Source organism: Aspergillus flavus, chromosome 3, assembly GCF_009017415.1.
Source record: "Aspergillus flavus chromosome 3, complete sequence".
Classification (NCBI taxonomy): domain Eukaryota; kingdom Fungi; phylum Ascomycota; class Eurotiomycetes; order Eurotiales; family Aspergillaceae; genus Aspergillus; species Aspergillus flavus.
In genome coordinates, this window is record NC_092407.1 from 4,019,691 (window position 1) to 4,046,773 (window position 27,083).

Here is a 27,083-nt window from a genome sequence, read left to right on the forward strand (position 1 = left end):
TGGAAAGAAGTGTCGAGGTGACGGGAAGCGGTCTGCCGCCAATTGATAAGGATGGCAAGTGAGCGCGTGACCGGCCGCTATCATTACCTATCATAGCAGAGATGCCTTGCTGCCTGGAGTCTCTGCCTTAGGATCTCTTTACAAACATGCCTCAACCAAGGGGAAACCAGAACACGTTTAAATCTCCTAAAATCTATATTCAAAGTGCATCGAGCTAGCTGCTTTCTATCATTACCCAAAAAGAAAAGAAGAAAACTCAGGAAGAGCACATGGTATATGAACAGCTAACTTCCATCAGTCAACAAATGTGGCTTGTATACTTAAATGTCGAAACTTTTTGCACGAACTAATACTCCATCATCTATGCCTTGGTGATGACGGCATCCAGAGCCTGCTCCAAGATCTTCAAGGCTGTCTTAATCTGATCCTCGGTGATGGTCAGAGGAGGGACAAAGCGGAGGCAGCCATCACCAGCAGTGATGATCAACAAACCGCGTTCCCGCGCGGCAGTGATCAAGTCCGATGCCTTAGATGTGAAGTCCTGGGAGAGCTGGGCTCCCAAGATCAGACCGCGACCACGGATCTCCGAGATGACGTTAGGATACTTCTTCTGGAGAGCCTTAAGTCCCGAGATGAGTTCCGCCGATTTGATCTCCACGGAGTTCTGCAGCTCCGGAGTTGCCAGGCGCTCAACAATGTGGTGTGCCACGCGGCATACCAATGGGTTACCGCCGAAGGTGGTTCCGTGGTCACCAGCCTTAATATGCTCCGCAACAGTCTTGCCCGAGACGATGGTTGCACCGATAGGGACTCCGTTGCCCAGCGCCTTAGCCGAGGTCAGGATATCCGGGTGCGCAGCTTCACCCGAGGCGGGGGCAAGGGAAGGGTGAGCATGGGCCCAGAAGGTACCGGTACGAGAAAGACCACACTGAATCTCATCGAAAATCAAAACGGCCCCGACCTCGTCGCAGCGTTTGCGGAGAGCTGCGAGGAACTCGGGAGTAGCCACGTTGACACCACCCTCGCCCTGAATTGGCTCTACAATAACACCGCAAGTCTTGTCCGTGATAAGGGTCTGAAGTTGCTCTACATCGTTGTAGTTTCCGTACTTAAAGCCCGGGATCATGGGTGAGAAAGGTGTCTGGTATTTGGGGTTGGGGGTAGCGGAGAGAGCGCCCATCGTGCGACCGTGGAAGGAGTTGTGGAAGGAAACAAATTCATGCTTTGCGCCCGATGGGTCAAGAGACTTGCCGACCTTACGAGCGAACTTGATGGCCGCCTCGTTCGCCTCTGTTCCCGAGTTGGAAATGAACACCTGGGATGCATCGCGCATGGCGCCAGACTCCCGTGTCTTCGAAATCAACAACTTGCTGAGAGCGCCGGTCCATGCATTGTGATAAAGGTTCGAGGCGTGGATGAGTGTCTCGGCCTATGACAAATTGGTCCTAAATCAATAAATGACCCTATGTTATACTCTGCCGTAGCATATGCACACCTGCTCAGCAATAATCTGTGCGACCTCGGGATCACAGTGACCAAGGGAGTTCACGGCAATTCCAGCTGTGAGATCAAGGTACCGCCTGTTCTCCATATCCCACAAGTAGCATCCTTGACCTTTAACCATCATCGGCGCAGGGCGAACGTAGGTGGGGACCATGAAGGGCGCTCGCTCTTCTACGAAGGCCATTGTTGCGGAATCGGCAGCTGGGTCGGGATTGGGTAGAGATGTCTGTGACAAATTTTGTTAGTTTATATAGCAGGTATCTCCAGGCCTCAGTATACCTTTGCCTGAGTCTTCACATTTGGGCCTGTCGCAGCAGATGCGAATCGTCGCTGAAGCGGTGACTCAATTGCAGGGACCAGCTTCCTTGCGAGCGGCAGTCGCCGCGAGGCCACACGTACAAAGGCCATTCGGATGGAAGTAAATGGAATGAAATGAAAAGAGATACAAGCAATTGAGACTGAGAAGGGAGTATTTAAGAAGAATAGAGAGGGATTCGGTGAGTCATTGAAAGGAGAGAAAAACGAAAGGACGAAATGTACGGGTCAAACAAATCCCGCGATATCGGGAAACCCATAAATGAGCAAGCGGCTTATCTGATCAGAAATTGTATTGTGATTTGCTCCGCAATTAAAATCATTTACCTAAGGTAACTTGACTCAGACTCGTCTCTTCTGAAGTCATCTTTGACTACAATAATTCCACCCCACTCGTGACTGTCGCAGCACCTTGCATAAGAAAAAAACTCCTGCACCCAGCATGGCTTTCTCACTCGCTTCTCGCCGGGTTCTCAATCCCGTCAAGACACTGCGCATCTCCACCCGGGCGTTCTCGAGCCATCCGGTCCTCCGCAGTTCCGACGACAAACCCGCCTTCGCATTTGGAGGCGGCCCAGCTCCTCCTCGTCTACCCAAGGAAGAACAAGAGATCTTCGAAGAACTTCAAAAGAAATCTACCGGTGCCTTCAGCACCCCACGGACGACCCCCCAAATTAACCAGTCACCCCACTCCGAACCGGCCAACGAAAACCCCGAGTTTAAGGCGTCAGGAAACGGCGAGGAACTTCACCCAGATCTGCGAGGCGGTCTTCAGCCTGAATTTGAGGGCGAACGGAATCCTAAGACAGGCGAGGTCGGTGGACCAAAGAACGAGCCTTTGCGTTGGGGTGCTGAGGGTGATTGGAGCTATGGAGGTCGCGTCACCGATTTCTGAGTGGCGGATGCGATGTATTTTATCGACGCGTTGTTGGCGAAGAACTCGTTGAATTTGTAGAAGTTGTGGATTTCGGTCATTGCATCAGTCGGCGTTGGGTACTACGATATCAGATGTATATATATTTGAACGGACCAGACAGGCTACGGAAGCCTCTCCTCTCATGTTTTCTTGTTACTTTGTGATTCTTCTCAGACAAATGTACCATAACGACGACAAAGCAAGGAATAAAATGTCTTCGGCCATATTTAACTATTGGATACGATATTAGCTCAAATGCCATGGGAGCTTTTGGTCGTGTACGAAGATAGATCATCTATATGCTGGACAAAGTCTCCGGCCACGACCTAATAGCGCTTAGATAATGTAGATCATACAGCCTAATTTATATTCAAGCCATCTGAACCAGACAATTCACGCTATGATGCAAAGGCTTGGAAGCTATATTAACCTTGTATGTATGGCGGAGACGCGATATTTGTATAAGCAGCAGAGCTTGAAACCCCGCAATTTGCAGCGTGTGTTTTACAGCACGACAAAAGATGACAATTTCTCAGACACATGCTTAGTCGATGAAGATATTCGGGTCCTTTCTGCGGAATACCGGTCCTCATTCTTGAATCCTTGCAAGGGTGGCTTTCCCGGCTCTACTTTCGTTGAACCGATCCAGTTCACCGCTGATCCAACCGCCGATCTTAGCCATCTCCTCAAGATTGATTCCCGTGTGCATTCCAAGGCTATGGAGCGTGTGGACCAGGTCTTCTGTCGAGATATTGCCAGTGGCGCCCTTGGAGTAGGGGCAGCCACCGAGTCCGCCCACACTACTGTCGAAAATCCGAATACCATGCTCCAGTCCCACGACGGTATTAACCAGGGCCTGTCCATATGTATCATGGAAATGCAGAGCGAGGTCGTTGTTCGCGATTCCTGCCGCTTTGAGCGCTTGTAGGAGCTCCATCGTACGTGGGGCTGTTCCCATACCCGTGGTGTCAGCTACTGACACTTCGTCGGCACCCATCTCGAGCAGTGTGGCCGTGATGTCAGCCACCTTTGACGGTGGAACATCAGGGCCTTCATACGGACAGCCCAGGGCGACGGAAACATATCCTCGGACCCTAATGTTTTTTGTTTTGGCCAACTCTACAATGGGGCGAATACGTTCCAACGACTCCGCAATGGTGCAATTGGTATTTGCTTTGGAAAAAGCTTCCGTCGCCGCTGCAAAGAGTGAGATTTCGGTTGATGTTGATGACTTAGTATTCTCTGCAGGGGCACCTGCAGTATCCATGATCTTGACGAGATTCTCAAGCCCCTTGATATTAGGGACCAAGTAATTGTATGCAATAGCATTTTGCGATTGCGGTGGGGATGTGAGAAGTTTTTCACATATTTCCGCAGTGCTTGCCATCTAGGGGATGAGAGATAACATTAGCTCGCTATGGTTTGAACAAAATGCCAGCCGTTTCGTACCCAGTCAAGAAGACTGAAGAGCCGGGAATATATACCTGAGGCACCCATTTGGCAGGGACAAAAGATCCAGCTTCAATTGTTGTCACACCGGTTTTTGATAGCTTCTCAATTAGCTGAAGCTTGGTTTCGAGTGGTATGGACTTCTTCTCATTTTGTAATCCATCTCGTGCCCCTACTTCAACAATGCGAACATGGTCCGAAGTTAACCGCGCCTCTGTCGCAAAGCGTCGAGTGGGTGGAGCAGCTCGAAGAGCTGTGAAGAGGCTGAGTCTGGGTCGGAACTTGATCATTGTGGAAGTAGCAAATTGCCAGGGTAAGAGGGAAGCGAAAATTGTCTAGAGGACAATAAAAACCAAGGGACTGAGGAGGAACTGGAAGGTAGACAAAATCATCTGATCAGAGAGCTTTTGGAGATCAACCGACGAAATGCGGAGAAGCGACCACGGGTTAGAGTCGGCGGAACCCCCACCTGACCTCACTAAACCTGATTCACGCCACTGTCCTTAGTCAGGCCGACTAGACTAATTTCTGAAAGTCAATTAATTATCGAATTTCATCCCACTTCCAGATTGTCCCACGCACGTATACACACGAGTGCGTGACATATACAACTGGGCGAAGACAAAATGGAGGAAACAACGGCAAACGGATCGCCAGTCAATAGCACTTTGCGACAGCCTAAAAAAAGATTTGTCGGAAGACGCACAGCGGACGCCCAGGCGCAGAAGGAACAATCGTCGAGCCAAAATGATGTCGAGTCGACAAGTATCCAGAAAGGTTGGCCATATAGCCTCCTTGATTATGCTTACCCTGAAACATCTGCTGACAATTTACACAAGCTGCTCCCAGGAGAACACCTCGAACCCTGAATCAAGTCCCCCCGGAAATCCTTGAAGACCCCGAAATCCAAGCCGCAATCGACCTTTTGCCCAAGAACTACTCATTCGAAATCCCCAAGACAATCCACCGAATACGCTCATCCGGCGCAAAAAGAATAGCCTTACAGTTCCCAGAGGGTTTGCTAATTTTCGCAACCACCATCTCCGATATCATCACCCAGTTCTGCCCAGGAACAGAAACCCTCATCATGGGAGACGTCACATACGGCGCCTGCTGCATCGACGACTATACCGCGCGCGCCCTGGGTTGCGATCTCCTTGTCCACTACGCGCACAGCTGTCTCATCCCAGTAGACGTCACACAGATCAAAACTCTCTACATCTTCGTCGATATCAGCATCGACACCTCGCACCTGATCGCAACACTAGAGCGCAACTTCCAACCAGGCAAGACCATCGCAACCGTAGGAACCATCCAATTCAACGCCACACTCCACGGCCTAAAACCCGTCCTCGAGCGCGCAGGCTACAAAGTCATCATCCCACAAATCACCCCCTTATCTAAAGGCGAAATCCTAGGCTGCACATCCCCCCAGCTCTCCTCCGAAGAGATCGATCTCCTCCTCTACCTCGGCGACGGCCGCTTCCACCTCGAATCCGCCATGATCCACAACCCCTCTATCCCCGCTTACCGCTACGACCCTTACTCGCGCATTCTCTCCCGTGAAACCTACGTGCACGATGAAATGCACACTCTCCGCCGCGACGCAATCAACACCGCCAAGTCCGCCAAAAAATGGGGTCTCATTCTCGGATCCCTCGGCCGACAAGGTAACCCCAATACCATGGCTATGATCGAGAACCACCTTAACGAGCGCGGTATTCCATTCGTCAACTTACTTCTCAGCGAGATCTTCCCGGGAAAGTTGGCGTCCATGTCGGACGTTGAATGCTGGGTGCAGATTGCTTGTCCGAGATTGAGTATCGACTGGGGTTATGCATTCCCGCGGCCACTGTTGACGCCGTATGAGGCGCTAATTGCTTTGGGAGTAAGAGAGAGCTGGGATACTGCCAATAAGGGTGTCTATCCGATGGATTTCTATGCTAAGGAAGGCCTTGGAAGGACGAAACCTAGCCAGGCGATACCTGGCACTGCCTGAAGGTAAGACCAAAAGAAAAAGAAAATAAGTTAAACAAATTGTGGTCATTATAAGATACCACGCTCGGCATTATGATTTTGCATGACATGTCCATATGAATAACGCATAAAAGTCGCCATATATAGAAGCTTGTTCAATGGTTTAGAATATCTTACATCACCACATGGCCTCCCGGAGGCCCAGATAAATAAGGGCAGAAAGGAGGTTTCTTCCTGAATAGTTACTAGTATTACATACAATATCCTGAATCGTTACAGCGACATTTCATCATCCCTTAACTTCGTCGGCACTATCCGTGTTAAGATCACTTGCGCTTCCCCGGCGAAGCGACAGAATGCTCTTGCTCGCCAGTTCATCGGCAGTTCGTTCGGCCGCGCGCCATCGCGTGACTGCCTGTTCAACATCTTCAAACATTTCTATCGTGTCGTTGATGATACCTCCTTCGTCTAACTCCGGAACCTGGGTGCTCTCTCTCGACCCGCTGTCGCTAGTCATCGGAAAGGCGGGTCCGAATCCGCGCTGAGGGAGGGGATTGAACATGACAGCATTGGTGAACATACGGATCAATTCTTTCTCCAGCTGTGCCGAGTTGACTATTCCTTTGGGAGGAATAACGTCCTCGGTCTTCTGCAGCATGAGAACTGCATTCTTCGATGGTGTTCCGCCATTCGGGGCCGGGGATTCACCATCTGCGGCGGGCGTGTTTGCGGCTTCTGTAGCAGCAGCCACGGCTTTGCTGCCTTGATGAATGGATGATTTGATGGACTTCAGATCCTGTGGTCGGTAGATGAGATCTCGATACCCCGGGGCATCGCGTTCGGTCAACGGCTTGGTGAAGATTGATGCGTGTTTATGAGTAGTCACATCATTCATGATCGGAGCACCCGTTCTAGGGAAGTTACGAGCGCAGAGAACATAAGATGTCGATTGATTCGGGTCAATGCGGCTGATGTGGTTGATCTCCGGAGGCAGAGCTTCTGCTTCCAACGCTTCACTGGCACCGCGCTTACGTTTCGGTCTGCCTCGACCCGGGCGGTCCTCTGAAGCAGCGGTACCTTTGCGGCCACTAGAAGGACGGGGTTCGGGCTCAGCAGCCTCCGAGATTCCAGCTGGCGTGCTGGGCATCTCATGCTTAATCTTTCCCGGGTATACAGATTCGGACTCCTCATCGCGGGACAAAACAGAACGCCCCCGACTTCTAGACGAAGTTGCACTTCTATCGCGGCCCTTGCCGGTCTGCTTCTCTACCTTCGGCTTCAGCCCTCCCTTGCCATCCACCTCAGCCCCTGCCAGTTCCGATTCCCTGCCTCGCCCAGAGCCCTTTCCTTCATTTCGTCCACGCTTCCGAGGTGGAGGCACAGGTTCTTCGGGCGTCGCTTCGCGAGACCCCATTAATGAAGGGGCCTTCTCGCTAATGGGACTTACATCCTCCCGTCGCGGCCGTTCTGGCGAACGAGGAGACACTGGTATACTCAGTCGAGGAGTCTTCTTCCAAGGGGTAAGATTGCCGGGAGTGGCGATTGTTAGACGGGGACGCGCACTCCTGGTCTCCGAGTACAACAAAGCTTGTGCAGCACCAGCTGGCGTCTCATAGCCAGTGCCATAACCGCTAGGCGCTGGCGATTGCGCCACGGTAGAAATAGGCTGCGGAGTGGATGGTACGGTTGTTGGTTGAGGCGTCTGGTACGCCGCTTTTGTTTCTGGTTCCGGTAATGGTTGAGGCGGATGCGAGGGGAAGGGTCTCCCTGTAGTGGTCTGACCAGAAGGCTCTGGAATCGGCTGTGAAGAAGCGGGTCGTGGGGTCTGAGGGGGTGGGTTCAACGACCACTGCTGGAAACTCGGTTGAGGTGGAGGCCGAGGAGCCGTAGTGGCTGGAGTCTTTGGCGGACCTTCTTTGCCAGCTGGTTTGGCGGTGGAGATTGGTTTCTGATGGGCGGGAGAAACAGCTGGGGCATTTGTATTTTGTGGGGCTTGCGAGGAAGTTGCTGGCGGAGCGGGTACAGAGCCAATGCCCGGAACTGGGGTAGCGGACGGGGGCATAGGTTTCTGTACTGCAAGAATATTTGTTGGTGTTTGGTTGACAGGAGTATCCCGGGGTGCCAGGGGAGGTTGTTTGGGTGTTGCGGCTGGCTTTCCATTGAGGGCCTGTGGTTGAGGTGGTTTGGGAGTTGTTTGGGGCATGAGCTGGCGACATGCGGGCTGTTGCTGCGATGGTCGCGGCGGCGGTAATTGCGACTGGACTTGCGTGGACACCGGTCTCCCCTGCGGTGGTACAACTGGTTGGACAGGAACACGTTGCTCCTCCACTGGTGCTGGATGCGGCGTTGACACCGGGGGTTGTTTCGCGATGTCCTCCTCTTTGCTTTGAAGTTCTACTCGGTATTGCTTGGTATCAATTCCGGGCACTAGTTCTATAGAAGGCTTATTCGCATCCTTGGGTTGTATTTGAGCGGGCCTCTCCTCCTTGGCGTCCACATCCATCGGCTCTGGTTCAGGCTCGAGTTTCGGTTCGGGCGCTTGTGGCGTAGGTTTTTGGATAACTGGCGTAGGCACAGACTCTTTGGGTGTTTCGCGCTCCTCCTTCTGTAGTCGTTCGATCTCATCTTTGATCTCTTTATACCTCGCCTCCTCATTCCTGATTTCCCTGGTAACAAGTTCTTTGTATCGGGCATACAGGTGAGAAACCAGGTCCGGTATGATCGCAGCATGGCTCATTCCCTTATCGACCAACCCATCCGGCCGCGGACTTGTAATCTTCCGTTTCTTGGGATTAGTACCATTGCTTTCCACATGATGGCCGTTGGGTTCGAGGGAGGAGATGATGTCAGCGGAAGTTTCACCATCCCGCATCAAGGTCGTATACAATTCCTCGAGAGCCTCCGGGGCAAGCCGCCCCGCATCGAAGGTACCATTCTGACGGATAAACGGGTTGTTGCGCAGTACATCGGAGATGGAAACGAAACTGGTGGGGCGGCTATCTAGGGCGGCGAGGGACTGAAAGAAAAGGAGCGACTCAAACGGAGTGTAGGCCGACAGAGGAGGCATCCCCCATTGCCCGTTTGATCGGCCACTGGGGGGAGAGGATCTTGGGATGGGGGCCACGGTGAGAAAGGTTGTACGATGGTTGGCCCGTCAGAGAGCTCGAGTTCGGGCAACCAATGGACCAAGAACAACACAGCAGTGGTCCAGATCCAGGCCTGAGGAACGGGGCAAAAGCAGGTGATCGGAGGATTACGTGGAGCCAGTCAGACCATCTGCGCAGAAAAATGGACAAAGGCCGAAAACGGGAACAGGGAACAGAAAATTAAATCCAGGGAGCAAAACGCGGCCGTGTCACGTCCACAGGATTTCGAGAGCTTCAAAAATTCTCAGAAAAATCGTAGAAATTTGAGACAATAAGATTAAGGGCGCGGGTCGGATGGAAAGGATGAAGATCCGGATGGGGGAGGGAAGATGACAAGTAGACGATATGAAGGGGGACTGGAGAATCGAGATGGGAAGGGTTAGTGAGTGTTTGTTCGGACGAGCTCAATCGTTCACTTGGTCGTCTGCCTGCCCCGACGGGAAGAGAAATCGAAGAGACCAACTTTTCCCTGCCCGTCAGAGGGTCACGTGAGGGAAGGGGATCGCCCGCCAAGGTGATGTTATGGTACCGTATGGGGCATCAGTGCCCAGTTGTATGGATCCGTATTACCTGCTAGCCATGCACAATGACGACAGCCATTTTCCGGTTGCTGGGAGGCCTTGACTACAGTGGTAATACATAGTAACGATACCCATGGAGCTGAAGCATACACTACTACAATAGTAGATACATTCCAAAGTCAATATGAGATGTAAGATAAGACTCTTCAAATTAAATCCCTCCCGGAGAATTCTAGACTCAAAATAATATCGGAAATTGCCCATGGACCGTTAACTGCCAAGCTATGAAAGATAATGATGTAGCTCTGAGTAGAAAGAGTAGTCGTGAGTCTACTTACAAAACAGTACGTCAATACAATACATTACTACCGACCACGAACCCCACGCTGTCAGGGGCAAGGCCAAATATAAAAAATAATCAACATTAGCCCCTTTCTGGCTTTTTCTTACTGGTGGGCGGACACTCATGATTCTTCAGCCTCCATGGATTCAGGAGGTCTTCCCCCGATTAGCAGCGTCATCGTCCATTCGGAGTCCTTACATTCTTACATACTTGTACTTTCCATACACTCTGCACAACCACAACGCTACTACATATTGACATGAGGACTATAACGTGCCTTGGCATTTGAATGATGTGTTAGAGTTCACGAAGTATCTGCGTCATTGACTTTTTAGCACCTTTGGCTCCTTGCTCGGTGTAAGACTTTAATTGCAAACGTTCCGCTAGTCGGGCAACCCTTTGATTGTGATTGAGGGTAGGATTGATTGGATCTTAAATGCTGGTGTTATTACTGGATTTTATTTAGATTTTCATGACTTTTCAATTACGATGGAGTCTGGTGGAGAGCCCTGTGACTATTGAGTATTGACCCGACTAATTGGCCTTACCTAAACCTGTTCATTTTTATTAGTTGCGTCGCTAGTATAACTCTCACAACCCTTTTTTTCTTCGAGTTTTGCGTGTCTTCTGTTCTCGAATATCACTTCTCTTACGGTGACAAAACGACAGGGAGGCTTCTCGTATGCACGGCTGACTCGTCATCGTGGTGCCCGTGGATAGATTCTTAGATCCCTTCCCCCTCCCCAAACGAATACTACTTACACTTCTCTTTGGGCCGACTGATCTTCCTCCGAGCGTGCATTGCCCCTATCATCCCCGTCCGGGCTTTGATAACTACCCACTAAAAGTGGTCCCTTTTGGCCCTTACCCATTCATTAGTGCGACAAGTTTCGATCTTCGGCCTCCTCAGTCCTGCGATCGATCAAAACCCCCTACATTTTCCCATACATTGCTCTCAGCTGGTTCTGATCTTCTCACCATCATATATACCTTTGACCCTAATACCTTAATCATCCGCGATTTGACTCTTCTGATTCTTTTGGGATTGTACCTCAAGTTCCACATCAACCTTGCCTTATACCCACCAGTTTTCATTGACGCACGCGCGCGCTTGGGAACACTCCTTTTTCTACCCCCCAACACAGCGAACGAGCAACTCCTTGCCTTCCTTCTTCCTTGAGCGGCTGCTCTGCCATATCGTACCTCTTCGCCTCCACACACTCGAGTAAAAAGATAAAATGTCAGACGCCGATCAGGGCTGGAAACCAAATGGTCGTCCTCAGTCGTTCGTACCCCCCATTTGCTCTCCATGAGAGATACCTGAACGTTGAGGTTGACTGATACACGGCAGGACCATGGCACAAGCTTTCTCAAGCACGCTAGATAGTCTCTTTGCGCTGGACTCGGATGTCCACCACCTTGAGCAGACTGTGGATGAGAGGTATGTCTTGTAACCGTTGCGAACCCCTCCTTTCACCCCCGAACTACGCCGAGATAAAGACAACTTGGGAAGCTAATCGCGGAACGTTATCATCAGGAAATTTCAAATGATCATCCAAAACCGAGAACTGGAAGAACTTCAGGCGAAAATCCGTGCGACCGAAGAACGCTTGAAAGCACGAAAGTCCGTGATCATGGATGGAAGCGGCCCCAGGAGCAATGGAGCGCAGAGCGACGGCGGATACCAGTCGACAGGTAAGTCGTTATCCCATGAGCAGGTCTGTTAGCGGAATTAATATCGCTAAATCTTCCTGATACCTATAGAATCCGCATCATCGGCAACATCTCCAACGGACACAGCAGGCCACTACTCCAGCGGGGATGAACAGCGGCAGCATGGCCAGACACGTAATTCATGACTTGATACAACCGGCCAGAGTCGGCTGCAATGGACACGTTTGGCTCAGGAACGGGATTATGGATTTGATTTCTCTTCTATTGTTTTTCCAAGGCGGGCATGTCTGGAGAATTTGATTTATTTAATTTGTTTTCCCCTCTTCATCTTCAGGCGCTGTATCGATAGTGCGTTGAATGGGGACAGGCCTTCTTTTGATATACCTGGTGTTCTTATGCATTTTTGGCGTCTCTCGCACACGTTGATGCACATGGTCGAGTCCGTGTATGCATGTGCCATGTCTCAAACGCGTGGGTCAAGAGACTGGATTCTTTCTTGTCGTTCTGGATTAATATATCGCTTTTATCCGTTGAATAGTCAATGTGTTGGATGTGTTGATCTTTCACATTTCCGCCCGATGGAGGAAGGAGGAAGAAGAGAATTTATGGGAGGTGGTTATGTTTCATTTAAATTCCTGCATGTCGCGGGCACATGTTTTGGTGGCCCACAATGGGATGGTCACACTGCAGTCCAGATGAGGCATAGCTGCTTCGATCATGAGACCCCTTGAATCCTCCAATTCCTTTCTCTTTCTGGGAACTTCTCTACGACGTACGTACTACATGCTAACGTTGCACATGTGTGGAATTGATATTTAACTCCAATTACAATTCATTGATGATCAATCTCACTTGGGACTCGTCCAAACGCCAACCACAACCCGTCCGGGGAACCCTTTAAGCTAGTCACACCATTTACACAGATCCCTCACTACTATTACTTTTTTTTTTTTTTTTTTTTTTTTTTTTAACTGTCCAACGTTCAATATCACGCGACCTTGAATCCTCCTGGCATCAGATCGGTAAATACTCTGTCCGGGTCATATTTAGACCGGATGCTCCTGAGTCTCTCAAGGTTCTCAGGGGGAAATGTGCTGAATACATCCTGAGAGGGATTTGCATCGTTCAGGTAGATAAATTTGGCCATTTCGATCCCCGCGGCCTGAAGGTTCTTGACAATTTGACCATTAACCTTTTCATAGAATGCGTCGACATCGTTGTCGCTGACGATCGCTGCAGAAGTGATGCTCTCTTCCACCCAGATGTATGGCGCGCCATTGACATCCAAGCTCTGAGGGTCTCCGCCGTTGACAGTAGACGCAGTGATAAACTTCTCGGTAACTGCTGGGAATGCTAAAGCTGCGACCAGTACCCCCACTGGCAAGTCCTCTCGTGCCACTTCCATGAAAGTGTCGTGAACAATAGAGATTGCCTGCTTGTTGGAGGCGTGAATATTCAACACATAGAAGCGCTGCTTACTGCCCTTGAGGAGCGATAGGGCTGGATCAAGCTCCTTAGACCAGTCACTCATAGAGCGACTGGAAAAGGTACTGGTGGTGGCTTTCAAATCAGAACCTAGGAAGCTCTCTAACGCGGCAGGGCTCTCATTTTCGCCATTATAGAAGAGAATGGCGCTATAGCTAGCTGCGCCTAAGGCCGGGATATATTCCGCCATGGGAATGGTAGCCGCCTTAGGGTCTTTCGAACCATCCACAGTAAAGGAATGTATAGCGTCGATAAACTTCTCGGCGACGTCGGATCCATACGATACCATACCAATCATTACCTTTGGAGCTTTGATTGTTTTCAGTTCGAAATTTGTCACAAGGGCAAATGAATTGGAACCTCCCCTTAATGCCCAGAATAAATCCGAGTACTCATTCTCTGGGGTTACTTGGACAACTGCTCCATCTGCCAGGACAACCTAAATTTTATGGATCAGCGAAAGTGCGGGAGAACATTGAAGGATACCATAGGCCGCGAAACGTACCGTGACGCTGGCAACATTTGCGGAAGCCCAACCAAACTCATTGCTGAAATAGGAGACACCACCACCGAGGATGTATCCAGGAACGCCGACGTGACCGAGTCGGCCCCCAACGACTGTCAGCCCATTCGGTTCAAGATAGTCATAGATATTGGACCATCGGTTTCCTGGGCCGACATTGACCGTAGACTGGTCATCAGAAAGACTGAGCTGGGTCAGACCGAAGCTGGAAAGCAAAACGCCGGACGAATTGATGTTCGCTGCGTTAGCGATTGGCATATGTCCACCACCCCTGATTGCGAAGGGGGAATTAGCTTCCTTGAGTATCTTCACAGCATCACCCATCTGGGTGCTATTTGAGGGCTCGAAGACACAGGCTGGCCCCAGCCATGCACTGGATGTATAGTATTCTGGGAAAAGGTAAGTTTAGTGTTTTCTGCTAGAAGTAGCAACGCGACCCCTCACCTGTATTGGCATTGATATACCTCAAGTCGAGTTTAGAGTAGGTGATATCAGGGTATTTGTCCTTTAGTTTGCTGCAGGCTGTCGAAGCAGGAGCATCCTGGCGCGATTTAAGTTGCGCGATATCATCAGCCAGGCATCCTGGGAGAGCAGCCAAAGCAATGAGTACATATTTGAGTACCATCTTCGCACTTGCTCGGTTTGGAATCGAGATTGGTGCCAGCAAAGCCGCAGGAAACGACCAAGTATTTATCGTTCGCCCCTCTCGAAAGCAGATTCACATGGAAACGAGCGCTCTGGCTGTCGGCCGTTTTCCTGTGATGGCGGGTCATTATCCAAAACGATTTAGACGACGGTAGATCAACTTTGCAGCGAGTTTGAATCCGGAATAATTGCTGCATGTGGATTCTACGAAGACTAAACATGGAGCGGACCTCTCCTGCCGATCATTTCAAGTACCGACCCAGGATTGGAATTTAGCTCTACTTCCTTCCCCGCACTGAACGGTACAATTATGAATGTGGATAGCAATTAGGCCCTGTACGTATCATCATACATAAGCGTCCATCCAACTTCTACAACAATCAAGCAACAGACTGCTCCAGAAACTCCGATGCCTCGGCTATGAAACATGCAATGTGTGTCAGGTTCAGTCACGAGCTCAATTTAGTTCATGCATCAGAACCGGAATGTCACTCTTAGCTTGAAAAGTCAGTTATCCCAGGTCCTGTAAAAGAGGTGCGGCCGAATTTTGGGGGATCTGCAATGTCGTATAGCTTCGTATTCAGGGACCGGAGACAAGCCACTTTTCTAGCCTGGAGATTTACCATATTGATGCACCAATTAGAATCGGTTTTCAATCCATCACCCCAGCATAATAACGTATGGCTAAGGGTTTAGCCTGTAGCATCATTTATTTGTCAGAGACTTCACTGACCGGGTTTCTACTGGCTGATTGCTAAACAATATGTCTTATCCCTGAGTGCGAATATCGTGTATGAAGGAAGTCCTAGCACTTCTCACAGAGTGGAAAGAGTAAAAATAATTCTACTTGGTGTTCCAGGCCCTCCAGTTAAAATCCCTTAAGACCTAGATATCTACATATCTATGTTATATAGTACAAACCTCAAAGTTGCAAATAACCACGTAAGGTGAAATAACTCGGGCTGTATATGTTGCCGGTTTACTCGTCTCATATGCCTTGTCCTCTATGGAACTTTGTTCTAGTATCATCGGTACGAGTCTCATACAGTTCTCTAGTCTACTGTACTGCATAAGCTTAAAGAGACCGAGTCAGGGAATTCCCGTGCAACCCTGTTATTCTGAAGGACATTGATTGCCTCATCCAGGGATGGGTTACGTGGAGGGACGCTCTTGGTTGTTTTGACAGTATCAAAATCGTGGTCCATATGTCCACTCTGAGCTATCTACTCTTGTTGACGCGATTTCTCGTCAATGATATCGATACTCGCGGTTATTCGGCGCTGATTCCTGGAATGGATGCCACGCCCGCTAACCCTCGTTTACAGTTATGACTGCCATTCAGGGTAAGCCAAAGGGGTCAAGACACGCTGAATTGGTTACAGCCCTGGGAGCTGTAGTTTGGCTGCAAGAGCTATGGTCGAACTTTTTGGCATTGAATGAACATGCCAGATTTCCCATGCGTAACTTAGGGCTTACTTTCGATTGAAGAAGTTATTGGCAGCAACATAGCTATCCTGGGCTTTTGTTGCTTTCTCTCTCCATACTGTATGGGCCTGATACTGGGCAAAGCGATTAGTTAAACAGTCAATCATCCATGCCCGAATCAATGACTATTTACCTGCGCGACGTCCCTGAAACTGGTAAAGATTATCCCTTCCCCATCTCCATCTGGGTTTACTCCTACTTCTGTCAAGACATTCCTTCACGGCCCAGACTTATATCTGTTCATATTAGCTTTTCATTACTTTTCTTTTATTAGTAGTAGTAGAGCTTCTCAAGCTGGTAACAACAGGAAAGGTAGACTTTCAGGTGCCTACCCGCAGGAATTATTTACTATGATTTGTCTTCTGAGCATCATCAACGCTTTATAGACATCTTTGAGGAAGCCGGACCATCTGCCCATACCATGCCTAGCATAATTATTCAATTCGATGAACAATCATTTGCCTCTTTCCTTATATCTGACGGTATTGCAAGTATGGTGGTACTTTGAGATTAGCGACGCGTATCTTGGTGGAATTGAAAACCGCAGTCAAGCATGGTAAATCTCTTTACTTCACCTTGTTATGGACTGGCTCAACACCTCTGTAGAAAGAGACTATCTGTGCTGACACAAACGTCGAGGCCAAGTTCTGCATGTCTAGCCAACTCGGATCCTTTATCGTCACGACGGACACTTTTAACAGAGCACACAATCCGATCATCAAATGTCACCCACCCACAGATGTTCATATACCCTATTAGTGCTCACGAATTGTACTGCACGCCTACCTACACGTACTCAGGTCATGTCTACTCTGGTCTTATCCTCGTACAGGGGTTACAAACTCTTAACCGGAATCCTAACGACCTGGCCTACATCTGCATCAAGTGTTGACAGTCTTGTTGACCATATTATGTATGCATTACTTACGCGTTTCCATAATCATATCCTGAGGAAACTCTATTCACCATATCTCTTCAGCTCTCCTCTCGTCAGCTTTGCTCAATGTTTCTATACATCACCTTCACTACACATTGGCCGATGCCCGCCGCCACCCGCTAAAGATAAAACCTCTTGCTTGGACCACTGCGGTCATACCCTTCACAATAACCCTTCCTTTTCGTAATCTTGCTCCTAAACCGGCTGGCCCTACCATTTTGAAGGGAACCTTACCCTACTCCTCAGCTCTCAGCCCCACGCCCTCTCACAACGTGGCTTCTATCATAGACTTAAGCTTCCAGGCCGTGATGAAAGATGGAAAATAATATATCAAGTTATAACACAGCTTCAACATCACATCCACTGATAAATTTGTAATAGTTTAGAGTCCCAGAGAAACATAGTCCACTTACTACCCTTCCTTGAATATATTTATGATGGGTACGAGTTTGCCATCTGCGGTCCAGATGCCGTTGTGAAAATTCAGACAGAGCTCAATCCACTGACGGCCCTCTTGCAATCTCCTCTGTTTAAGCCATGTATTCACAATAACGCACCGTCCATTATCGAGACGTCTCATATAAAAGCATTAGCATATATTGAAAGGTGTAAATTCTATGAACACTGGCTTATGTACTATTCTATCGTCTATACCTCTCTGTGATGTGACGTAACACAAAAGATGGTCGATATACTCCATATATTAGAATAAGAAGTGCTTTGTATCTCATGACATCTTTGACGAATATAACAATCTTTTGAGTGGTGATTTGCACGCCCATATTGAACATCAGTTCTATAGATAGGTCAATATCAATTTGAGGATCTACTGGCACATAAATTTGAGAGACTATAGCCACAACGGAACGTTCATCGGAAGGGTCTTGTGAGGTTCCATGGCATCCACACTTCCCGATGAATGACCCGCCAACTTAGGCTTGCGGGTGAGGAAGAGCAGCATATCTCGCGTTGCACGCTTAGACACATCCTCCTGGAAGACAGAAGTGAGACTGTGCTTGGCCTCATTATCGGCAAACAGGAGCGAGTCTAGGAAGTGACGATGCTGGAACCGATGCTTGATGAGGCTCGGCTGTGCCTCAGTAGCTGGGATCCCGGTGATCTCCTTCTGGTCATGGATGAAGGTGATTCCACTGTCGGACCTCATATTGGTGCATCCCAGGAAAGTAGTCATTGTATGATCCGCTCCATCGGCGTGCACGCCTTCAAGGGTAGGCTCACCGAGAATGTTCTTCTCAGTGAATGTTCGGATATTAAATACGTTGCAGAGGAAATTCGGGCTAGAGTAGTCCAGGTGGGCACGAGGTTCGACGTCGACTTTGTTCATTATGAAGGCCTTCGCCACCATCAGGGCTTGCAGGACAGTGTTGTATTGAAGGTCACCCCGGACTTCTGGGAAATCACGGGGTAATCCGGAGTCGTGACGCTTGTAGTTCTCCTGTACGGTGAGGGTGAAGCGTTGCTTTTGAAACCGTTGGATTGCCTTGTTCTCAAAGTTGAAATAGAACAGACCGTTCCTGATGGTCCGGTAGTCTACCGTAGGATCCTTGCCCAGGTGATGGCTGACTTGCTGGAGAGCATCAAAATCCTCCTCCCTGGCGCCCAGTGCTTTGAGGATTGGAACCAACCATTCGCCCTCCATGAAAACAACCCGGTCTTTGGCGTACCTAGCCCTCACCTCCAGCATGCTCGCCATTGCTATATAAAATTTGGCATCGTAGAGCCGCTGGCCCACGTCGAGATTAACGGGCACAGCCGACATGCAGTACCTCTTGATTCCACTAAGAACGGCTCTGGCGACGGTCTCAATGTCTTCTGACTGCACACCGACAGATATCCGTAAGAAAGGATCTGTGTTCTCGAAAAATGCGTCCGCCACGAAGATCCGGGTGGTGGAGAAGCCCAGGCTGGCCCCCTTGACCATCTGCACCCCCTCTTCTTCCGCGGCGCGGAGAATGTCGTCACAGCAGCGCTCCAAGTTGGACCTTTTATTTAGTCCCTCTCCGTGAAAGCGGACTGTGACGACATTCCCGCCGTGTCTCCATCTGTAATCGCGCCAGTGGTGAGGAAAAGTCACCTCGGCCATGTTTCTGCTCTCAGCATCTAGTAACCGGTGCAGCTTCTCAGCATTCGTCGTCAAGCGAGACATTCGAAAATTGAAAATGGTCTTGTCAATGGGCGGAAGGAGACTGGCGTTTCGAGAGTACAGGACGGTTCCTGTAATCTGGCGAATCAACTGTATCGCGGGCACCAGGTCTTCCGGCATTACAACGTATCCGCACATGATAAGGTCCAGACCCAGCTGGATATATTTGTGGGCACTCTCGTAGTAAAGCACCTTGGGGCAGTGAGGCCCGTCAAACCAGTCATATAACTGCATTCCCCCAGACACTAAGGTTCCATCAACGATGACCAGACGATCTGCCCAGCCTCCTCTGTTGGCCACCAGGTGGGCAAATCGGCGTATGTCAATGGTGTCCAAACCCACTGTATTGCACATTGGGTCTAGAAAGACAGCTCGGGCATTATTTCTCTCTGCGGCCTCAATTATGCTCTCTGGATCAAAGCCTTTCGCGTTCACCACAGTCAAGGATTTCTGGGAGCGCATTGGCTGAAACGATTCGAAGTAAATGTAAGGGGAAACTACCACGGTATCGCCATAGTTGAGTTGCTGGACGACGTACTGCTGGATGACAGTAAATGACGCCATGCCACTGGACATCAACAGAAGCTTAGGGTTCTGATTCGAGCCCAGCTGCAGTGTCTCGAGTAGCTGTTGTTCGCGGTCCCGCACATCCGGCGACGCAAAGCGGTCGTAATTCACACCCTGACACTGGTAGTAGGATGGATCGAAGAACCAAGGAATCTTAGACTGGTCGTACCCCGGGCAAGCACGCTCGAAGAATGATCCTAAGGTGGATTGAAGCTGTGCGAGGGCCCTGTACCGTTCTTCAATCTGCCAGAGTTCCAACCCGCGGTCGAACCCGTTGGTATGGGTGTGGAAACCGTTGATGCGAGTGTCGAAGCCATTGATGTGGGTGTCGAACCCGTTGTTGAACCCGTTTATTTTGGTGATGACGCCGTTGACATGGGTGTCAACGCCGTTTGATGGCATCAAGGCCATTTCAAACTTAGCGGTTAGCTTGAGAAGCTTTTCCAAATCGTCCAAGAAGATTGACTCGGACCACTCATCCCTCTGCAAGCCCAGCTCCTTGCATAATGCCCTATATTTGTCGAATCTAGTCTTGATGGCATTGGTGTTTTGTTTGAATCGCGACAGTATCGTTCTCCAGACATCGTGCATGGAGGATAGCGGCGAAGATATCTGAGTGTTATCTAGATCATGGTATCCGTTGACGAGCGTCAAGGGTTTGGGTGTCATCTTCACGAATGTAGGTACGAGCTGATTCTGAAGGAAGCGAGAGAGCACTTGGAGGTCCAATTGGTGCTGTTGTCAGGATGCATGGCAGAGTACGTTACCAGTCCCTTCTTATTAGTATGTCTTCGGTTACAGAAGTGATTGTCATCAAGCTAGTAGTGGTAGCTTTACACTGCTAGGAACTCCAATTTGCAAAAAATGATTGATTTCCATAAAATACAGAATAAGTTGAATCTGACATGTACGAGTAGTTACGAACAAGACACAGCGTGGTTCTTAAGGTTATCGGAGTATTTGGTACCGAAATGTCATCATCAAGTACTGCGCCCCACCTACTGTGATGTATGCAATTTCCCAACAGCAATACCACCACTATACAGTATGTAAATACCAAACATGATGATCCAAAGAGCGAGATCAACACCCTGATTCAACTCCACCATGACTTTGAACTCTACTTCCAGCTTGACTTTCAGCTCTCCTCCTATTCTTTCAGCTCGACTTGTAGCTACACCGCTACTTTCAGCTGCACAGCTAGTAGGTACAGGTCACAAGACGCAAATTTTGAGGTGCAGGTCGTCTCACAGAATATTATTATGTTTTACTTCGGCTGCTCTACTGGACTTGCCGCTAATCTGTCACTTAATATAGATAGTAGTTAGTTAATTACTGCATAGCATTATTCAGTATGAAAGAAGCCCTAGTGTTTCAAGCGATAGCACTAGTTATTGCTATAGTGGTGGGAGTATCAGTAGAAGCACCTATTTTGCCCGCCTTGCCATATATATATGTGTACATAAGATATCTATAATTACTATAATACTATCTATCCAGATAACTGGATACTGTACTCTTACTCTCTTCGATACAACCTTATCAGTTCCCCTCCCGTGACAATGAGATACCTCATAACAGGGGCAACAGGTGGTCTCGGTGGTCATATTCTGGAATACTTCATTGCCCAAATTCCCTTTTCTGATTTCGCCGCCTCATCTTCAAGCCCTGAAAATAGATCAAGATTCGAGAGCCGAGGAGTCAATTTTCGTCACTTGGATTATGAGAATCCTACCACGCTCAACAGAGCCCTACACGACGTGGAGAATTTGCTTTTCATTAGCACGAATGCAAACGTAATCGACGTCGAAAAGGTCAAGAGACAGCACCGGAATGTTGTGGAAGCCGCCAGAAAAGCCAATGTGAAGCATGTATGTTGTCCTGCCATTCTTCGGTTGTTCTGATTAGTTACCTTGCTTTGACTAATTAACTGCACACAGGTTTGGTACACCTCCCTCCCATTCGGAGGGCTCACAAACGACTCCGAAGTCTCAGTCCAACGGGCCCACTTAGCCACTGAGAAGATGCTCAAGGAGTAAGACCGCAACAACTGCATCGCCAGACATGCCAACGCGTTGATCACCTGCTTACTTTCCGTCAGATCCGGACTTACGTTTACCTGCATCCGTGAGGGCATCTACGTTGAAGGCTTCCCACTCTTTCTCAACTGGTACCCAGAGACCACCCTTCTTACTCTACCGAGAGATGGGGAGATAGCCTTCACGAGCCGGGTGGAGCTTGCTGTATGTACAGCCCGCCTCATGATCCAGGGTGGATTCGAGAACAGGATCGTTCTCCTTACAGCTGGGGAAACGATCACGGCTAAGGAGCTAGTAAGCGTGATTAATGAAACGACGGGCCGTCGGGTCGAGCTCCGTTATGTCTCACCGGATGAATTTGTGGACGCAGGTCCGCGCAATGATAGAGGGGGAAAGTCGAGGGCGTTTTTCGAGACACTGGTTTCGCTCTGGGAGTCTGCTGCTAGCGGAGAGCTTCGGACAATGGATGGTTTGATGGCGGAGATTTTGGGTAGAGACCCGATACCACCTCGAGATGCCGTGAGACAGCTGCTGGTGGAGAATAGGGACCATACTTGGCATCAAATGTATGCTAAAAAATGAGTAGATGTGCATAGAATGGCTACAAGGCTACAAGGAAGTGTGAATACATTGGTTTGGTTGTTGTATAGCACAATTTCGGTATTCTTGTTTGGATGAACATAGGAAGCGAATTTTGTAGTTCGCGACAGTTTTAAGCTGCTCAACTTTAACTTGCCTGCATAGAGAGCTAGTCACTATACCTCCAGATGAGGCATTTTGGCGTGGGCTTTTCTACTACGGCCGTGCCTAAAGACTATGAAGGTACAACCTGAAAAAAGCCATTCTTTATGCGGTGTATCGCTATCTCAATCATGGCAATAGCGATTCTGCTAAGCAGCCATCGAATCAAAGCGATATGGCCGGGTTTGTGTTTAGGAATGCCCCTCCGCACGAGTACATCGTACCTGGAGTGGTCTTCCGTAGTACAGCGGCTGAAAACAGTCTTTCCACTTGATCTTGATGTCATTTAGATCCGCAGGGTATTCCATCTGGACAGTCCTGACCAGAGTGGCCAAGACAAGATAGAGTTGACACCAGGCCAGGTTGATCCCCATGCACCCGCGAGGGCCCTTGGAGAAGGCAACCAGGTGTTTATCTGAGGAACTTCCTAACCATCGTTCGGGCCGAAACTCGTCAGGTGCATCGTAATAGTCCGATGACATGTGGATGAAAACATGCGATGTTCCAACGCTTGTCCCACCAGGGACATGATGCCCATCAATGCAAGCACCACCAGCCGAAATGACCCGGGCCAGAGGCGTCACAACACCATGCGTTAGTCGAAGAGCCTCTTTGATCACGGCCGTCAACAGCGGTAATTTTTCTAGCACTTCGATTGGGGGAACCGGTCCATCCGTTTCCGGCCAAACTTGGACAATTTCCTCGTACACGTTTTTGTAGAGGTCAGGGCTCTGTAGGATGCCGCTTAGACCTTGGACCATCGCGCTGGCTACTGTTTCGCCGGCTCCAATAACAAACGTCTGAAGCTCCTCAGTCATATGGCCTTGACTCAGCTTCGGCTGTGGCGCCTCCTTTGCGGTGTTTGACGATGTTGGTACCAGGAAGCCTAGCATAGTGTTAGGCGGAATAGTATCAGGTTGCTGAATCCCTCGAGTAACATGGTCTGCCACGATCGTTCCGTAAGTGGCAAATTCAGCTTCTCCTGGAAGAGTAACCATTGCAGAGATGGAGTAGAGGATGTTTCTCAGTGTTGGGAAACTTTTCATAAGGACGTAACTTTCGAGACCCTCATCTAAGGCGTGGATTAATGGCGACCCAAAATCTCTCTCTTCAAGAGTACCAAAGGATTTCCCCAGGCATATATCCGCCATTATGTCTTGGGCTAAACAGCGGAAAGCCATCGACATGTTCGACAACTTCCCTTCCTGGTTCTGTTTGTCAAGCTGGTCTACCAAGAAACTTATCTGGATGATTGATCAGGTCACTTAGTACGTTCTTGTCCTAAATAGTTCTCTATAGCCTACCTGTCGATTGATGGCCTTCTGCATTCTTTGAACACTTTGTCGCGAGTAGAACGGCCAGATCAGATCCCGTCGTTCTTTGGCTTCATGGTAGTTTCTTAGCCCGAACGCGGAGGATGTATCCACTATCGCTTTGTATACTTCAGGGTCCTTGTCCCATTTGGATTTCACATTGTAGATATCCGAGTAAGCCTGCATTGAGGAAAAATGCAGCTTTACAAGTGAATTAGCCTCTAATGCTGACTCCCATGTCAAGGATTGTACAACATACGCGATACGGTCCATATCTAACCACAGGTCCTGTAATCCCCCATCTTAGTCTGATTATTCATTAGAAGGGGAGGACAGAAGTAGCATCATAAGCTACACGGAACATTTATCGTACCATAATTTTGATGCAAGTCAAACAAAATATCCGTCAGAGACTTCCCCAAGAACCACTCATGGTAAACCAACCACCAGTCAGAGGCAGCTGCGAGTTTTGGACCGGGAAACTTAGCCAGAGGGTGTAAGACTGCGAGGAAAATGGCAGAGCCGACCCAATACACCAAAAGTCCTGCGATGAGGACTGTCGCCATGGATCTGGCCTCCAGGTGCAGGAGGATACCACCAAAGTCCATACTGGTGGTGGTAGAATGTTGTTGAGGTTAGTGAGCGACTAGCAGTGGAAGTACAACTGATTCGATATTTATTTTTATTATCATGACAGCGAATTGATAATTACAATACCCCCTTTCTGTAAATAGATACGGGAGAAGCTAGGTTTTCAACACTTGGTATTCTGTAATCCAACAATCTACGAAAAGAACAGCCAGTACAAATGAGGCAGAACATTACGGAAATGCCTCACGTCTCAATACATGGAATCAGTCGAGTAATTTTATTTTTTCGTAAGTCATACACAATGAAAGGCAAACTATGGGTGATCAAACACTGACTCAAGAGCTGTATTGTATACGACATGTCTCGTCGATCTTTCCATAGAGAAGGTCCAGATTGCAAATGATTAGCCATCTCTTTCAGCTGCCTTCGGCTACAAGATCAATGCATATGGTGGCTGGCTAACTCTGGCGATCGTGAACATCACGCAAGAGCTATATTAGTTTTGCTACGTGGTATAGTGGGTCAGGGGAATAATACTAGTGTTGGGACATAGGTCTAGGTCGATGGATAATCGGGAATGCCGTCTGGAGCCAAACCTTCGCGTAACGAACTTTAGGTTTAAACTTAATTGCGAGTATTTGGAAGCATTTATTTATGCTTTGGTAGAACAAAAATAGCTTGTTTCAACCCGTGCTAGTGTAGACATAAATTACATCCTACCAGAATGATCGACACAGTTCGACATGCAGTTCGAGACTTCAAGTCTCTCCCGGAGATTTATACTTTCCACTACTACTCCGTACTACTACTAGTAGATGATGGTGTAATGTTCAATTCATTCCCCCATACAGTACTCAATCCGACACCCGGGAAAATCTTACAGGATCTTTTCCGTAACTTTCACCTTCACCTCGCCGGTCCCTTGCTTCGGTGCTCCCGTCAGTCGGATATGATGCACCGTGAGATCATCTACCGTAGTGTCATATATCTCCATGTTGAAGGTGCGAATGAGCTTGGCAAAGGTCAGGTAAATCTCCGCGTATGCCAAACTAGAAAGACAATTTTAGTTAGTACTTGTCCTTGGCGTAAACCCCGAATTGACAAAGGGGATACGATGGATGGGATCCTACTTGATTCCGAGACACTGTCTAGTGCCCTTCGTAAAAGCGGCGATAAACTTATCAAGGTTGACACCCTCCTTAGACGCCTTGACCCAGCGCTCAGGGTCAAAGCGATGGGGGTCTGGAAAGATACACGGGTCCTGGTGGACAAGGACAGTACAGAGACTAACGGGAGTCTGTGTGTGCACCGGTTAGAAGAAGCCCGTAGTCGAATAACATGAAATGCAGAGAACTTACACCCGGCGGGATTATATAGTCACCGTACTTTAAGGCCTTGTCATTTGCAACTCTGGGGAGTCGGATTGCTGGGCCATGGGAAAGCCGAAGACTCTCTTGAACCGCTCCGGTCTGCCAACACTGTTAGGCCCGTAGTTGCATTCATGCCTCACGGTTATCCTTCCGTTTTTCCAAGGGAACGAGAAGGAAACGAGAGGATGCAACAAGAATGGGAATATACAACTTACTAGATAAGGGAGACATTCGAGTTGAACATGGGAGTATACACCGCTCGACACACCTGGCAAAGTGTCTAACTCCTCACGCAGCTTCTTCAGGATGGTCTTGTTGTTCAAGATATGAAACATGCCAACACTGAGAGCTCTTGCCGTTGTTTCCGTGCCTGCAAAAATGATCGTCGTACCTTCGTCTCCCAGACGGTCAAGTGTCCTCTCCTGGGGCGGAATGGTCGGGTCTTCAAGTGCTTGCACGATCACAGACTTGGCATCTGCTTTATTCCCCTTATCCAGAGACGCACGGATGCTGTCTTTAATCTCTTCCTGAGAAGAGACAAGATACGCCGCCCCTGGATGGATCAATCGCATGATCGGAATCGGCAACTTCTTGATGGTATTTGCGATCCACGGAAAGAATCTAGTGAAATGATAGAATTGAATCAGTCCTAAAATGGCATCTCTCACTTGGAACTTGAAACCTTCATTCCCAAGATAGTCAAAGTTCTGTCCATAGAAATACGTGGTCACGATGTCCGCGGTGAGGGCGGCAAATCCAGCGTCTAAATCAACAACCTGTCCATAATGCATGGTCTCCTCTAACCGCGAACACATCCGCTCGATCCGCTCATTGATAGCGGATTCCAACCGAGTAACGGCAGCCTTTGAGAAGTAAGGGTTCAGGATTGAACGCCGTAACCGGTGGACTTTGTGGTGTATGGTAGCGAGACTGGCTTGCGGGACTGAAAACGCAGCCACTGCATCGTGATATTTGTCTGTGCTTCGGTGGTTGCCAGCATACACGGTGCTGTAGTAGTGTGGATCGCGAATATGAATCTCATTGGCATTTACTCGAACAATAGGACCTTGTCGGAGGACAGCATTATTAGGTGACGAATCTGCAAAGAGGTTGGTCTCACCACGTACCGTACACTTGGTGCATCCTCTCCATTTCCCATAGAAACATTCCGTCCTTCATGACATCGTAATAGAACTCATAATAAGGACCAATCGCTGCTAGCTTCGGCCCCGGGAATTTTCGCAAAGGATGTAGGTAAAGGTTGTAAAGGGCTTTCAAGGCAAGATAGGTCGCAAAGGTAGCAACGACAACCCCAAGGGTTGCCAGGCCATTGGGCCTGCTTTCTGAAATGGTGTCCAGCATGACACTGTTCTCTTCAG

At 49.0% G+C, this 27,083-nt stretch overlaps 11 protein-coding genes across 11 annotated transcripts; 4 read left to right on the forward strand and 7 right to left on the reverse strand.

The window, feature by feature from the left end:
- Nucleotides 1–104: 104 nt before the first annotated feature.
- On the reverse strand, nucleotides 105–2,085 carry argD (pyridoxal phosphate-dependent transferase). The gene is made up of 3 exons (XM_041291293.2): nucleotides 1,783–2,085; nucleotides 1,496–1,729; nucleotides 105–1,429 (listed from the first exon to the last, which is right to left on the reverse strand). Exons 1-3 carry the CDS (start codon nucleotides 1,909–1,911, stop codon nucleotides 362–364), a joined length of 1,431 nt encoding a protein of 476 aa, XP_041145122.1. The 5' UTR covers nucleotides 1,912–2,085; the 3' UTR covers nucleotides 105–361.
- A 175-nt stretch (nucleotides 2,086–2,260) lies between these two features.
- F9C07_7413 (uncharacterized protein) lies at nucleotides 2,261–2,713 on the forward strand (the record flags this gene model as incomplete). The annotated part of the gene is made up of 1 exon (XM_041285497.1): nucleotides 2,261–2,713. The coding sequence occupies one exon, from the start codon at nucleotides 2,261–2,263 to the stop codon at nucleotides 2,711–2,713; it is 453 nt and encodes a 150-aa protein (XP_041145123.1).
- A 610-nt stretch (nucleotides 2,714–3,323) lies between these two features.
- Nucleotides 3,324–4,473, reverse strand: F9C07_2064982 (isopropylmalate/homocitrate/citramalate synthase; the record flags this gene model as incomplete). The annotated part of the gene is made up of 2 exons (XM_041291294.1): nucleotides 3,324–4,121; nucleotides 4,219–4,473. 2 exons carry the CDS (start codon nucleotides 4,471–4,473, stop codon nucleotides 3,324–3,326), a joined length of 1,053 nt encoding a protein of 350 aa, XP_041145124.1.
- Nucleotides 4,474–4,809: 336 nt separating this feature from the next.
- Nucleotides 4,810–6,182, forward strand: F9C07_7415 (putative diphthamide biosynthesis protein; the record flags this gene model as incomplete). Its single annotated transcript, XM_041291299.1, has 2 exons — nucleotides 4,810–4,960; nucleotides 5,023–6,182. 2 exons carry the CDS (start codon nucleotides 4,810–4,812, stop codon nucleotides 6,180–6,182), a joined length of 1,311 nt encoding a protein of 436 aa, XP_041145125.1.
- A 267-nt stretch (nucleotides 6,183–6,449) lies between these two features.
- F9C07_7416 (Bromodomain-containing protein) lies at nucleotides 6,450–9,227 on the reverse strand (the record flags this gene model as incomplete). The annotated part of the gene is made up of 1 exon (XM_041285502.1): nucleotides 6,450–9,227. One exon carries the CDS (start codon nucleotides 9,225–9,227, stop codon nucleotides 6,450–6,452), a length of 2,778 nt encoding a protein of 925 aa, XP_041145126.1.
- A 2,181-nt stretch (nucleotides 9,228–11,408) lies between these two features.
- On the forward strand, nucleotides 11,409–12,029 carry F9C07_7417 (uncharacterized protein; the record flags this gene model as incomplete). Its single annotated transcript, XM_041291303.1, has 4 exons — nucleotides 11,409–11,455; nucleotides 11,522–11,611; nucleotides 11,708–11,865; nucleotides 11,935–12,029. 4 exons carry the CDS (start codon nucleotides 11,409–11,411, stop codon nucleotides 12,027–12,029), a joined length of 390 nt encoding a protein of 129 aa, XP_041145127.1.
- An 803-nt stretch (nucleotides 12,030–12,832) lies between these two features.
- Nucleotides 12,833–14,477, reverse strand: F9C07_7418 (putative FAD dependent oxidoreductase; the record flags this gene model as incomplete). Its single annotated transcript, XM_041291295.1, has 3 exons — nucleotides 12,833–13,768; nucleotides 13,835–14,241; nucleotides 14,297–14,477. The coding sequence occupies 3 exons, from the start codon at nucleotides 14,475–14,477 to the stop codon at nucleotides 12,833–12,835; spliced, it is 1,524 nt and encodes a 507-aa protein (XP_041145128.1).
- Nucleotides 14,478–17,437: 2,960 nt separating this feature from the next.
- F9C07_1460612 (2OG-Fe dioxygenase-domain-containing protein) lies at nucleotides 17,438–21,015 on the reverse strand. The gene has a single exon (XM_041285503.2). The coding sequence runs from the start codon at nucleotides 20,317–20,319 to the stop codon at nucleotides 17,770–17,772; it is 2,550 nt and encodes an 849-aa protein (XP_041145129.1). The 5' UTR covers nucleotides 20,320–21,015; the 3' UTR covers nucleotides 17,438–17,769.
- Nucleotides 21,016–21,212: 197 nt separating this feature from the next.
- F9C07_7420 (NmrA-like family protein) lies at nucleotides 21,213–22,271 on the forward strand (the record flags this gene model as incomplete). The annotated part of the gene is made up of 3 exons (XM_041291304.2): nucleotides 21,213–21,521; nucleotides 21,591–21,685; nucleotides 21,752–22,271. 3 exons carry the CDS (start codon nucleotides 21,213–21,215, stop codon nucleotides 22,269–22,271), a joined length of 924 nt encoding a protein of 307 aa, XP_041145130.2.
- Nucleotides 22,272–22,329: 58 nt separating this feature from the next.
- Nucleotides 22,330–24,351, reverse strand: F9C07_2282490 (putative cytochrome P450; the record flags this gene model as incomplete). The annotated part of the gene is made up of 3 exons (XM_071510562.1): nucleotides 22,330–23,674; nucleotides 23,735–24,045; nucleotides 24,099–24,351. 3 exons carry the CDS (start codon nucleotides 24,349–24,351, stop codon nucleotides 22,622–22,624), a joined length of 1,617 nt encoding a protein of 538 aa, XP_071365226.1. The 3' UTR covers nucleotides 22,330–22,621.
- Nucleotides 24,352–25,211: 860 nt separating this feature from the next.
- F9C07_2282491 (cytochrome protein) lies at nucleotides 25,212–27,066 on the reverse strand (the record flags this gene model as incomplete). Its single annotated transcript, XM_041285504.2, has 5 exons — nucleotides 25,212–25,383; nucleotides 25,465–25,631; nucleotides 25,693–25,803; nucleotides 25,920–26,770; nucleotides 26,832–27,066. The coding sequence occupies 5 exons, from the start codon at nucleotides 27,064–27,066 to the stop codon at nucleotides 25,212–25,214; spliced, it is 1,536 nt and encodes a 511-aa protein (XP_041145131.2).
- Between the last annotated feature and the right edge of the window lie 17 nt (nucleotides 27,067–27,083).